The sequence below is a fragment of the Panthera leo genome, chromosome D3 (assembly GCF_018350215.1).
Source record: "Panthera leo isolate Ple1 chromosome D3, P.leo_Ple1_pat1.1, whole genome shotgun sequence".
In the NCBI taxonomy this organism is placed as follows: Eukaryota; Metazoa; Chordata; class Mammalia; order Carnivora; family Felidae; genus Panthera; species Panthera leo.
The window spans coordinates 8,110,380-8,125,075 of NC_056690.1; the positions used below are offsets into that span (position 1 = coordinate 8,110,380).

General features: G+C 41.7%; 1 protein-coding gene across 7 annotated transcripts in view; it reads left to right on the top strand.

The window, feature by feature from the left end:
- Nucleotides 1-14,696, top strand: part of IFT81 (intraflagellar transport 81) — a 198,285-nt gene that overhangs the window by 102,085 nt on the left and 81,504 nt on the right. For 6 of the 7 annotated variants that reach the window (XM_042911246.1, XM_042911249.1, XM_042911251.1 and 3 more), the window contains exons 4-7: nucleotides 9,034-9,312; nucleotides 11,929-12,087; nucleotides 12,607-12,710; nucleotides 13,115-13,295. In XM_042911246.1, coding sequence (XP_042767180.1) covers nucleotides 11,944-12,087; nucleotides 12,607-12,710; nucleotides 13,115-13,295 — 429 coding nt within the window. In that variant the 5' untranslated portion in view covers nucleotides 9,034-9,312; nucleotides 11,929-11,943. Of the gene's footprint in view, nucleotides 1-9,033; nucleotides 9,313-9,471; nucleotides 9,532-11,928; nucleotides 12,088-12,606; nucleotides 12,711-13,114; nucleotides 13,296-14,696 lie in introns of those variants that run through there. The other variant, XM_042911247.1, reaches the window with a different exon arrangement.

Here is a 14,696-nt window from a genome sequence, read left to right on the forward strand (position 1 = left end):
AGGTCCTTGCCCTCAGAGAGCTTATATTCTAATGGGAGAGACACACAATCAAGTAAATCAAGTTCAGAGAGTACTAAGTGCTATAGGAGAACCTTGAAAAGGAATGCAGAAGATGTGTGTTTTTCAAACCTTTTGACTGTGACTCACAGCAAGAAAAAAGTTTGTCATGTGACCTGAAGAACGCACATGCATTTTTATTAAACTGAAATAAAACCTTCACAAGACAATCATGGTAGATTGTCTGCAAAGATGTGTGCCAACCGTATAGCAAACATTGTTTCTGGTATGCACATGCCGCTCCCTGATCCAGACGTAGAGTCTGTGTCTCCTTTCCTTGGATCAGGGAAGGTCTTTGGACTTGCTTTGACCCACAGAATGCAACGGCAATGGCACTGCTGTTCTGGGTCTGCACTTTAAGAGGCCTGTTTGGCGGTTCTCACTTTTATGCTCTTAGTACCCTGCTGCCCTGCGAGGACGTGCAGGTGAGGCCCTTGCATGATGACAGACCACAAGGAGACAGCGTCCACGTGAAGGAAGAAGGGCAGCGGGCACAGAGGCCTCGGAGAGGAAGGAAGCCCCTCTGGGTGTTGTAGCCCCAGATGAGCCCCCAGCTGAATTCAGCCACAAGTCCGCCCAGCGTATCCCATGTGGAGCAGAATAACTGCCCAGCTGAGCCTGGCTGCCCTGCAGACTTGTGGGGGAAAAGCATAGTTTTTAAGCTAATAAATTTGAAATGCTTTGTGACACAGCAAAAATATCTCTGACACAGAAATGTTAACCTTATTCTGTGGGATATTTTCTATTCCACTACATTTCCTCCTCCTGAACGAGGAGGCGGAGTCAGGCCAGGGAAGATCCGGGTGAAGAACAGCCAGGGCGGGACAAACGGCAGTGCCAAGGTCTTGAGGCTGGGACAGCTTTGTTGTGTGTGAGCCACCAGCCACCGGAAGGAGGACTGTGGCGGGGGAGTAGAGAGAGAAGGCAAGCCTGGAATGAAATCAGGCCTTGCGCCATGAAGTGCCGGGACTTCAACCGACAGGCGCAAAGGCTGCCTGGAAGACTTAGAGTGGATGGCCGACCTCCCAAGCCCCTGACTGCCCATCCTTTCTTTTTCATTCAGGTGAGATTCACATTGTATAAAATTAACCTCCTTAAAGGGAACGATTTGGTGACATCTAGAACATTCACAATACTGTGCAACTACCACCTCTATCTCCAGAAGATTTCCATCACCCCAGAAGGAAATCCTGTACTTGTTAAGCCTGTGCCCCACATTCTCCCCTCCCCTGAGCCCCCGGCAGTCACCAGTCTGCATTCTGTCTTTAGGGATTTGTCTCTTGTAGATATTTCTCATAAATTGAATCATACGGTATGTGGACTTTTGTGTCTGGTTTCTTCGACTCAACAAAATGTTTTCAAGGTCCATCTATGCTGTAGCAGGTGTCCGTACTTACTTCTTTTTTTAATGGTTGAATAACGTTCTGCTGTATATTTATACCACAATTTGTTTCACCATTCATCCGTTTGCCCATCATTTCGGTTCTGTCACTCCATCTATAGCACTCTTACAGACTTGGATTTGACGTCATCAGCCCAGAAGGGAGAAAAGTTCTTGGCAACATGAAGGAGAAGGCCAGTTTGTGCCCTGCTGATCTTGGCCTTTACTTGTCCCCTCCCATCAACCTTTTCCTGCGTGATTTGAAGCTTCCTGATGGCCCCAAATGCAGCTCCACTGCTGGTTACCCTTAAATACTCCCCCTGAATTCTATAAATACACCAACATTCAGCTGGGAAAAAAAGAACTTGAAAGGCATTTGAAAAGAAAATACACTTTTTTTCCCATCATGGACCAAGTGTTTTCTCTCTGTCTTCCCCCTCTGTGATTCCAGGGTAAGCACTTGGATTTTAAACCATTAGCCCTACCTGCGTAAGAGAAGACTTTCCTTGGCAAAGACCTCGTAGGCAGAGAAAGCCAGACGGCATGTTAACACTGGCCCTCCCACACAGAAAATCCCTTTGCCTCCTGCTTCAGTGGCCTGATTTATGGTCCTTCTTTCAGACTCTGCTGAGCCGGTTTTGAGCCAGTTTAGTAGGTTGTGAAAATGGCTTTGGGATCAGGGCTATCCGTGTCTGAATCTTGGCTCAGCCAGCTGCTAGGTTTGTCACCTTGGGCCCTCTACTAACTCTCCAGGTCTCAATTTCCTTAATTATAAAATAGAAAAAACAATATTGCCTTGCAGCCTTGTTGTGAAGATCAAATGAGACGATGTGGATGTGGGCAGTGTGCTGAAATGAAATTAGGCCTCACTCCATGCCATGCCTGGAGCTAGAGGGCCAGGGGAGCTTGGAGACATGGGGGTGGTACGGTTGACCTCTCCAGGCCTTTCTGCCCATCACTTGGATTGTATAATTCAATATAGAATTCAATTTATAATTTGCTCAGTCTGCCCCTCCAGATCCCCATACTACCATTTTCTTCCTGGCTCTTTGTCCTGGGAGCCCAGTCTGCACCTGATGACCTCAGCAGGGCTGCCTGCCCTTTTGGCACTCTTTTGGGTTTAGTCAATGAGAGACCAGATGGAAGATCAGAGGGTGGAAGGAGAGTGAGGTCAAGAATGGCTGCATCTAATGGGTTCTGTTAGGCAACCTTCTCCATAGAGCTACTTACTCTGTTGGGCTTTTGGTGCCTGTTCCCTTCTCTTGCTGAGTCAGACTTAAGGCAGCAACGGCTGCCTTTGTTGTTGGTATTTTGTTAGTTTCCCTAAACCCTGCCCACACCTTTATAAATGGTCCTTTATCAAGCTCTCCCAATTGCCCAGACTGTGCCCTCTTTATTCTGCTAGGAAGCTGACAGTTACAGAGATTAGCCATTTTACTCCACAGCTCAGATTTGCAAAAAGGACATTATTTTATAATCACCTGAAATCCAAATATGAGATCCTATCCTGTCATTATTGGGCATCTCCTTCTCACACACATCCTGGGTGTTGCCAAGTCCTTGGGCTCTTCTGTGGGGGCAAAGCTTCAGAGAGTCACTTGCAGTCTTCTGTCGCTGGCCCATCCCAGTGACTACTTGATCACCCACCCATCATCCCTGACTGCCTGGTCCTTTCAGGTTGAATAGCATCATTCGATGCTTCCACGTCAGGCCTGGGACAAGGAGTTTGGGCCACACCAGAAGCTACTGGATTCACGATGTGGCTTCCACAGGGTATTTCTCCCTTCTTAGGAGCTGCCCCAGAACGATCGACTTGTGATCCTTTCTCATTCTCCTTAGCATCTCTCTTCTCTTGCCTTACTTTGGAAGGAACTCCTCTCTCTACTTCCTCTTGAGGACGGCCAGTATAATCTCTCCCAAAGACTGAAGACCTTTACAAAAGGCAGGAAGTACAGCTTCTGATTTCAGCCTGCAAATCTCAAGGCAATGCACATTGTTTCCAGAGGAGGGGAAACAGAAGGAGTGCACACAGAAATTAATATTTCAATAAATTCCAACACATATGGGAAGCATTTAACAGAGTTCCTGACATACAGTAAGCACTTAGTAAGTGATGACATGATTATTATTTGAGCCCGATAAAAACGCATCCTATTTTTTCAATCCATACTTGTACCCAAGGACTTAATAGGAATTACATATTATTTTGACTCTTCTACACTACATTGCCCATTAATCTCCCCAAACCCATTAAAAAGCTATTTTACAAAAATGTAGTACCAGACACACATTTAACAAGACCTCTGGAATCTCATCCATCCAGTTGAATGTTTCACGTATTATTTATCTTTTTACCTTTTAGAAAAGCACATTGTGCTACTAAACATACCCACAAGATTAAATTGCCAGAGCTGAGACAATTTAGGATATATGCAAAACTCAATTCAGGTTTCTGTTTAAATTCAATTTCTTTCCTCTCCAAGTAACCTAGATGGCAACGGCATTAAATGACAATTAATGGATAGCAGAATAACCCACTTCCAAATTTGTTCCTGTGTCTGGGTCATTTTTCCCAGTTTTGAAAGAATGAGCTAAAGCGGGCAGTGTGCAGAGGAGCCCCAGATGGGATAGCATCTTGAAAACTGGCATTCTCTGAATACTCATGCAGAATCCAGAAATATCTCATGGTCAGGATGAAAGGTCTAAATTTAATACCAAAAACAGAAAATTGGCTTAGCTTCCCTGTACTCTGCACAGGAAAGTTCTTGTTTGGAAGTTCTGAAATGAGAAGGGGCTGGAGGCATTATGTTCACAGCATCCTCAGATTTTCATGGAGACCTGGGGAGTCTGCTGATACCTCAAGACCTCAGTTGGCCCATGATGGAAGCTTGGATTGATGAAAGATGATTTGTTGGGAGGAAATCAGGGAGAAGGTTTGCACTGATACAGATACTCCACACAATAAGTACAGGCTTATTTTTTCCTCTTCTGGTTTTGCTTACCCAGCTTTTAAGATTTAACCACCTTCCCTTGGGGCGCCTGGGTGGCTTAGTCGATTAAAATGCTGACTCCTGATTTCAGCTCAGGTCATGATGGCCTCACAGTTCATGAGATCGGGCCCCATATCAGGCGCTGTACTGACAGCGTGGGGCCTGCATAGGTTTCTCTCTCTCCTCTCTCTCTCTGCTCCTCCCCAACTGGTGTGTGCATGCACGTACACACTCTCTCTCAAATAAATAAACTTAAAAAAAAATTTAACCACCTTCACTGTAGGAGACATCTGCTGTTCTTGTTTGCATTGAATCTCTATCTCTGGTAACAGAACCCGGCTCTTCCTTTTTTTGGGAGTTGCCCTCACGTGACTCATCTATCAGAGTCATAGCCATTGAATCAAGAATGGTCTGACACACTTGAGACCAGTGAAGAGTCGGCTCTGGGAATTTGCTGCAACTATTGGAGAAAAGATTTTACTTTTAGTGAGGTTGCTAGGCTGGAAGAATGTAAACCTCTTGCTACAAGCGGCCCATTCAGAGGGAAGTAGAGACAAGAGACAGAGAAATGGAGGGAGAAAGAATGTCAAGATGACATCACTGACCAAATCAAGCCATACCTGAAGGTAGAATATCCTTGGACTTCACAATTGCATGAAATGATGAGCCCCTCCTTGTTTTAATTTTGTACTAAACGGGCTCTTAAAAAATACACTTGACCAGGAGTGGTTTTTCCCCCCCTCTGAATAACCAGAGCAGGGATTCACAACCGTGGATGACCTTGCAGTATCTACAAGGTTAAATAAGAGAGTCATAAGGGGCAGCTTCTAGATTCTCTCACCAACTCCACACCTGTCCCCACCCTCTTCTCCACTAGAGGCTGGTGAACTTTTAAAGCACACTTCCTGGTAACAGCGTCTTTATCAGAGGGCTTCAGGTGGGAAGCATATTGGGAATTTTAGTGCTTTGGTAGCAAGGGACAAGTAGGTTTCAACAACAGTTTGTTGTTAAAAACCAAAAACTGCTAAAGAATCCACATTTTGGGTTCTGTAGTCTACAACCATGAGCACCCAAGAGGCTAAGATTAACAAGAATTGAAAAGACAAACCCAAGAGTGAATGGCCACTCACCTCCCACTCACCCATGCCCTTGACGTATATACCCTGTTCATCTGACTTGGCCAATGGAAGTGCTTTAGCCATGAGACGGTGGAGGTATGTACATGGATGTTCACAGCACCATTGTTCATTATAGCCAAAAAGTGGAAACAATCCAAATGTGCACCAACTGAGGAATAGATGAACAATGGAATATTATCCTGGCCACAAAAATGGAATGAGGTACTGATACATGCTACAACATGGATGAACCTTAAAAACACAATACTAACTGAAAGAAGCCAGACACAAAGAGTCACATACTTTATGATTCCTTTAATATGAAATGTCCAGAAAGGTATTTTCATAGAGAAGGAAAGCAGATTAGTGGTTGTCAGGGGCTGAGAGGTGATAGGGGTTTTGGAAATCGTGAACTAGGAGTTGATGGCTAAAGGGTCCAGGGTTTCTTTTTGGGTGATGAAAATGTTCAGTGATTAGATAGTGGTGATGGTTGCACAACTTTGTAAGTATGCTAAAAGCCATTGAATTGTACACTTTATTTTTTACAATAATTTTTAAAAATTTGAGTGTACTTGACACACATTGTTAACATTGTTTTCAGGTATCCAACATAGTGATTCGCTGTATGTTATGCTTAGCACAAGTGTAGTTACCGTCTGTCAACATACGTCACTGTTACAATATCATTGACTATACTCTCTACACTGTGCCTTTTATTCCCATGACTTAGCCATTCCTTAACTGGAAGGCTGTTTCTTGCACTCCCTTTCAACTATTTTGCCCATCCCCCCCTTCCCTCTGGCAACCACCAGTTTGTTCTCTGTATTTATAGTATGACTTGACTTTTTGTTTGTTTATTCATTTGTTTTGTTTTTTAGATTCCACATATGAGTGAAATCATATGCTATCTGTCTTTCTGAGTTATTTCACGTAGCACTATACCCTCTAAGTCCATCCTTGTTGCAAGTGGCAAGATCTCATCCTTTTTTATGGCTGTGTGATATCGTGTGTGTGTGTGTGTGTGTGTGTGTGTGTGTGTGTGTGTATTTTCTTTATCCATTTGTTTATCAATGAACACTTGGGTTGCTTCCATTTCTTGGCTATTGTAAATAATGCTGCAATAAACATAGGGATGCATATATCTTTGGGATTAGTTGAATTATACACTTTAAATGGGTGAATTGGGGGTGCTTGTGTGGCTTAGTTGGTTAAGCATCCAATTTCAGCTCAGGTCATGATCTTATGTTTGCAATTTCAAGCCCTGCATCGGGCTCTGCTGTCAGTGCAGAGCCCACTTCAGATCCTCTGTCCCCTCTCTCTCTCTCAAATAAACTTTAAAAAATAAATAAATAAAATAGGGGTGCCTGGCTGGCCTAGTCAGTTAAGCATCTGACTCTTGGTTTTAGCTCAGATCATGATCTCACGGTTCGTGGGTTTGAGCCCTGTGTCAGGCTGTGCACTGGCAGTCTCCTGGGATTCTCTGTCTCCTTCTCTCTCTGTCCTTCCCCAGCTCACACTGTCTCTGTCTCTCTCAAAATAAATAAATAAACTTTAAAAATTTTAAATTAGCTAATTAATTAAATGGGTGAATTGTATGTATGTGAATTATACCTTAATGAAATTTTTTTTTTTTTAAATATAGAGTCAGGGTAGGGGTGGAAACCTTTCAGAAATACTGTCTCATATAACTGGGCATCCCTTCAGCTATTAAAAATGTTTGATACAGGGGTGCCTGGGTGGCTCGGTCAGTTAATCATCCTACTTTGGCTCAGGTCGTGGTCTCGTGGTTCATGAGTTTGAGCCCCATATCAGGCTGTCTGCTGTCAGCGTGGAGCCCACTTCAGATCCTCTGTCTCCCTCTCTCTTTGCCCCTCCCCCACTCACATGCAGGTGCACTTTCATTCTATCTTTCTCTCAAAAATAAACATTAAAAAATTATTAAAATGCTTTAAAAATGCCAAATATAGTTCAGCCAAGAGGCATCTTTGGAGGTTTACAAGGAAGACTCAATATAGCATCTAAGAGGAAAAAAAAGTCTTCATGTGGGTGGCTTGACTTGGTATGTTATCAGCCTTCAGTGGTGTGGAATTATTGCTGAGAAGTTCCTCTTGGGCTCTTCAATGAATCCATTCAAGGTTTTATCTTAAATGAATCAGAGGGTGGTAGCAAGCCTTCCTTTGGCCTGTATCTAGGCCCTATAGATAGGCAGACACCTAATATGAGCTGGCTCCTCTATGTTCTCTCTTTTCTTGCTTCAAGTCGGAATATAAGCTTCTCAGTATATGGATCCGGGAAGTAGGCTGACTGGCCTCAAATTCTTTCTTGTGTTCCAGAGCAACTACATTAGTATAGAATCCATTCAAGTTTGAGTGCAGAGTGGATTGCATTACTTACTTGAATTTACCCAGGATTGCATTCTCATAACTGAAAAGTATAGTGTTTCTATAATAGCTGCAACAGGCAGAGGAGGAACTAAAAACTACTTGATAAACCACTCTTCTCTTTCTATAGCCTACATCTGTAGACTCTACAGAAGGAATAAATCTAACCATCTCATTTTTTTTTTTTTTTTTTTTTTTTACGTAGGGGAAAAAAGGTAAAATGTCCTTAGCTCTTCCAATGCCAGGCACTGTTCTAATCACTTTCCTTTTATTAACTCAATCCTCACATCAGCCTTTTGAGGAAGGTGTTCTTAGAGCCACATTTTATAGACAGATGAGGAAAGTTCTGAAAGGTGAAGCCACAAAATGGCAGACCCAGGTTTCAAATCCAGCTCGCCCAGAGAATCACCAATACGCCGACCAGGATCAATTAATTATGCAATCCCTATGCAGAATCTTTTGTTTTACCAAAGTTATTTAAATTATTTAATTTTTCAAGGTTTGAAGTGTTACCTCCTCCAACTCCTCATGAGCACCTGTGAGCCAGGATGGGTCTTTGTTTTCTTCCAACCGCCCCACAGGATGCCTCTGCTTGATAGTTCAATAGTCAGAGGGCAGCCAGCAATGGATTCGTCTTGCAATATTCTGTTCCCTCTGCCGGAAAAAATATCCCCTTTCCCAATTGGCTAATTTTCACTGGTCCTTAAACATCATTTTTACCGATGGAAACTTTCCTAAGAGTATCGTCCGTTCAGCCCCAAATAAGCTTGGGATACTTCATCTGGGTCCCCCCATCTTTGGGTCCTTTTGTGATAGCATTTATCAGAGTAGTATCAGAGTTGCCTTTAAATTGTTTCTATCTGCCCTTGAAGACAGGACCCTCATAGTCCTGGCTTCCTTTGCATCCCCAGCAGCCAGCCCAGGGCCAGGCATATAGGAGATGCCTAATATGGAATTTGTTCCTTTTGTTTGTTTGTTTTATTTTTCTCTAAGACTGATGCTAAATCTGTAGTTGGTTTTTTCCAAGACGTTTGAACAGGCAACTACATTTTCAGGGCATGAGGAATTCAATTTTTTTTTTCTTCCTCTCATATTTTCCTTGCCAGCTGACATCACGAAGTACAGTGCTCTCCAGTCCTCGCCCTGGCTCAGGACCCGTGAACCCACTTTGCACGTGGGCCGGGCACGCCACTTTTCCCAGTCAGGGACCTGGGCCCCAGCGCGCGCCCCCGAGGGCCCCGCGGAAATGCCCTGGCCCACCCGCCGGAAGTGACGTAACGCCACGTCCTAGCAACCGTTGCCAAGGAGCTCGTCTCTAGGAACCCACTAGAGCCTGGATGCCTCCTGCGGGGGGGAAAAAAGTGGTTTCTTGACAAGAATTTGAGGTAACCTCGCCAACCCGCGCTCGGAAACTCCCCTAAGCCCCCCAAAAGAAAAGAACTCCCTCCTCCTCCTCCTCCCCCTTCCCAGTGCAGCACCTCGCCAATGGAGGGTCGCAGCGGTTAAGCCCCCAACGCCGGGGTCTGTGCCTGCCGAGCCTCGCGGGGGTCCAGGCCGCTCCCAGTGGGCTGAGCAGTCGGGGAGCCCAGATTACCCGCAGCGAGGTGCCTGGGTCAGATGTGGGGTCCCCTGTCCTGTTTCCCAAGCCCCGGGGGCGGGGGAGGGGGAACACTATTTTGGGGAATCCTAAGAGGCTGCTGGTCCAGCGCTCGTGCCAGCCTGGGACCAGGGCAGTGTCGTTTCTGTCCCGAGTTGTGCCAGATAAACGCACGTCCTGGTTTTAATTCCACCCCCACCCCCTTGGGCTCTTATGTGGGTAAGTGCTTGTGAATTAGTGTGGCGACTTTCCGCTGGCAGAGGGAGAGTAATTGCTTTTGCTAATTTTAGAGCTCAGAGCCCACTGGGCATAGACAACCTACCTGTTCAGTACATCTTTGTCCTCAGCGGGTGACCACCTGAAAGCTGGTGGGCAACCAGGGGGGAACCCAACTACCTTTTTTTCCTCTCGTGGTAACATTGTACTCGTTTATCCAAGTGATTTGTGTTTCTGAAAGGCAAGAGAAGTATATGTGTGTGTATATATGTTATATACTATATATACATAATTTCTAAATCATTAAAATTAAGTAAATATGTGTGTGAAGATTAGGACATGGACTTTTACTTAAAATACTTTTAACAATGAAAAATTTGCATCTCCAGTGTGGATTCTTACTTGATTTATGTAAAAGTTTTCCTTTTATGGATTGAAGGGCACCTCAAAATTTTAAACAGCATTATCTTTTCTGTCTTTTGACTTACTTTTAAACAATAATAATCCTTTACTCATAATTTTATTATAATTATGGAGAAATCATAATATCTTTACATTTGATGTTTTCCAAATATCCAGCTCCACCAATTAAAAAGAATCTATTTTAGAGCAAAATGCAGGCAGCCCCAACTTTGATAAAATAGCATCTATTCATTTCATAGTTAAAAACTGTTAAGGAACACTGAAGTAGTTCTTTCTGTATTTCTTTTTTTAGCAGTTCATTTTTTAATTCATTTTTAAAATTGCTAGTTTAAAAAATTGCCTGCCTGCAAAATTTCTACCACTCCTGCCCCTACTAAACAAGTGATATCTTGATGCAGGAAACACTAGGAACCTTGGTAAAGCCATTTCAGCTGGTAAATAATCAAATATTTAACCTTTTAAAAGTTATAATCACCACCAACCTACTCATGAGTATGTTTGTGTGTGTGTGTGTGTGTGTGTGTGTGTGTGTGTGTTTTCCTGGCCTTGGGCCTGTGAATACATTTATTCAGTCTATGGAAAGAAGTCACTGTTTTGATGCAGTGGGTATTCACAGATGGAATTAGGCACAGATATGTCCTTATGGAATTTATAGTTTAGTAAAGAAGAGAAAATGTACATAAATAATTAGTACAAAACAGAAAAGTAACTGTAAGAAAGCGGTGCAGATAAAGTGTGATTAACTTGGAGGTCAGGGACTGCTGTTATTCTGACACAGAACATGGGAGATAGAGAATGACTTCCTGGAGGAACGTGCATTTGGAGGGCAGGGCTTGAAAGACTTAGGATTTGCACCTGTGGAGATCAGGCAAGGAACAGGCTTTCTGGGCAAGAAAACAGCATCAGCTGAAGGCAGATGTGGAAAAACTAGGGAGCAGTGACTATTTCAGTCCGGTGAAGTTTAAAAGAGTGAAAGGTAACAATTTGGAAATAAAGTTGGGAAAGCTAAATTGAGCTAGATCTTAAAGAGTCTCGAAATCCAAGAAATTTGGACTTTGTGAGCAATGAAAATCATACAAATGATTTGGAATAGAAGCGGGGGCCAGAAAACTTGAGGCTGTTACCTTATTGAAGGCACAAGGAAACACAGGCCTGAATTACTCAAGGGTGGCAGAGTCGATGATGGTGAAGAGTGCTTGGTGGAGGAAACCAGAACAAAACCAAAGAGAGCGTACCTAGGCTAAAGCTTGCGCCATCCGTTCAGCTTCAGTTGGGTGGGGCTGTGCACAAATGGGTGCCCAGGGTTGCCAGATCTTATTTTGACCAGAAATTAGGTGTCTGGATTTTAATGTAAAAAAATCGCCCAGTTTTTAAGCATGGGCTGCTAATTAAAACAAAATTAGAAGCATGTCTGTAGCCTAACAAATCTTTACCCCTGGGTAGTTGTGGAGCTGAATGGAAGAGATGTTAATATAGGTGGAATTTATTACTCATTTGTCCATATTAATTCAATGTTAACTCAGATGATTGCTATCATACCAGATGCATATATAAAAACATTTGGTATTAAATATTAACAGTATGTACTGTAACATTTATAATAAAGTCTTCATATTCTGAATTCTTTCAGCAAAACAACCCTTTTCTTAGCATTTTGTGTACTATGTAGAATTATACTTTTCATGCCTACCTCCTATAAACTTAATACTGATTTTTTTCCAGAATGTTTATAACAAGTATTAAGGAATTTTATCTCTATTTTTAGTTATAAGACCTAATTATGAGCGATCAAATCAAGTTCATTGTGGACAATCTCAATAAGGAGCCTTTTAGGAAGAACTATAATTTAATAACATTTGATTCCCTGGAGCCAATGCAACTATTGCAAATTCTCAATGATGTTCTGGCTGAGATTGACCCAAAGGTAAGAGTTTTTCTTGTGATGAAAAGGGTAGCAGGAAAGCCAGTTTCTGCCTGTAAGTATCTGTGAGTCTTGGGCAATTTATTTAACCTCTGGGCCTTATTTTCCATGCCTGTAAAGTAAAAATAAATGATCTTTAAGGTTTCTCTACTAACTTAATAATTAAATTACCTACTTGTACCTTATTTAGAAATGATTTCTCTACTTCAAACATAAATAGATTTGGTCTTGGAATGAAAATGCTTTTACAAAAGGTTTTATTGTATTGCAAGTTAGTTCATGTTTCTTATACACTGGTCTTTCCACTGGATACTTTTTGAGCTTGACATTCTTAATACGAATCCTGATCTGACTTGTATGTACCCTCACTTGGAATCTGGGGGCCTCCATACTTCATCTGTTTTATGAAGAGTCCATTGTACCTGTTATGCTCTAGCAGAACAATTTTGTCAATGAGTTTAAATATCGTTCTTTGTTAGATATACAACAATAACATGTTTTTTCAATTTCTTTATTTGTTAGCAAGTTGTTGATATCAGAGAGGAGATGCCAGAGCATACAGCCAAAAGGATGTTGAGCCTTCTTGGTATCCTTAAATACAAACCTCCAGGAAATGCTACAGACATGTAAGAATCTGATCACATGTTGCTCTCTTAAAGCTATGCTTTAATATCCAAACCTTCATAGTCTACAGTCAGAATTTCTAAGTTATACCCGGTCTCCTTTAGTCAATGACTTCAGAATATCACTGAATATCAAAATAATCTTGAACTTTTAATATTATTTTGTCATGGAGAGTCTTAAGTGGGTCATTTCCCCCCTAATCAAACAAGTCAGGCAAATCTATTCCATTTTATCATTTATCCTTTATCTGCCCTTTTAGGTAGAAACAATAATTTAAACCTGCCCAGTCAATAAAGCATTAAGGCTGACTATACCAATTTATGGCTCCAATACAACCTCCCCATGTAGTCCAGTGATATACTAAAGGTCTAATTTTATGTTTATTGTTGATATTTTCTTTTTGTAGGAGTACCTTTCGTCAGGGTCTGGTGATTGGAAGTAAACCTGTAATTTACCCAGTGCTCCACTGGCTTCTTCAGAGGACTAATGAACTGAAGAAAAGAGCCTATTTAGCTCGTTTTTTAATAAAACTTGAGGTACCAAGTGAGTTTCTTCAGGACGAAACAGTGGCTGATACCAATAAACAGGTATACAATACACAAATGGCGCTTTTAAACTATCTGTAATGGATGTCAATGTGCACATGTTTAAATACTTGTTAATCTCTCTCTAGCTTACTTGCTTCTCTGTATTTCCAGGTGGCACCAAAAGGTAAAATAGTTATTAGTAATGTTCATCTGCAATCATGTATGAAAATATTGACTTTTTCACACAAATACCATTTCAGTGATAGGGGTATGTAGATAGAAAAAAATCCTGAAATTGGGATTTTAAAGTAATTTATTAAGAATTGTGGGTCAATAGGGTTTTAGGTTTGGGACTGTAGAGTACTTTCCTGATCAATTAGGTGACTATTACAATTTGTCATCCAAGTCAGCGAGAAAGGAACTATCATAATAATTGGGCAAAAGTATAAATTGACACTATCCCAGACAAATCAGGATATGCGAGCCCCTGAGAGGATTGTGTATAGGCAAAGAAGCTAGGTTTGAGATCTCAAAGGACTTCCCAGTCAGGCAGAAGGTAGAGAAAGGGCTAGGAGTTTGAAATTTCAGTGTACTTTCCTTCTAGAGTTTTAGGATATTGGGTTCTGGCCTTACAGTCTTAAAGCTCTTGACTACTGAGGATTCTGGCTGATCTGGCTCTTGGTCCTGGGATTTCAAAGCACATCGCTGATCAAAGACCATGGAAAGAGAGGATTCAAGCTTAAGATTTCAAAGGACTTTGACTTCTAAAAGGTGTCTCAGTTTAGCACTTTGTGCTTTTATTCTATGCTATGTACATAGACTGATTTGTGCCAGTTTGTTGTGAATAGTTTGTCAGTCTTTCTCTCCCAACAGATTATGAGGTCTGTGAAGACAGATATCCTGTCTTATCCATCTTTGTTTTCCTCCAGGGTTTTGTAGAGTTGCTTCTATACAGCATGTACTCAAAATTGGGATTGAATCAAAGCAATAAAAACTAAATGTTTCTTCATCCATGTTTTATTATTTTGGATTGTCATGGCAGTCATTCAAAATAGAGTCAATATTGATCTCTTAAGACATTTTGGGGATTGAAAAGTTTATGTAAATAATCATGTCAAATGTTATAGTAGATACCTTGGGAGAAATACAGCAGAATGAGACCACCCCAACCCCTACATTTGAAGGCTTTACATAATGTAGGAAATGGAGAAGCATAAATGTGAAATATTTTCTCCTCCCTACCCACCCCCATCAATAAACTTGATTAAAACTAATTCCTCTGGAGGAAGTTTATTAATAGTTTTTACTAAATCTGTCCATATAATTCATGTAAGAATTAGTGATAATAAAGACATGTTTGTTCTTGAAGCATATCTGAGATATATATATAAAATGGCTTATATACTTAGCCTGTCATTTAGCACAGACCCTAATAAAAAATGCACATTGTCTTCCTGAATG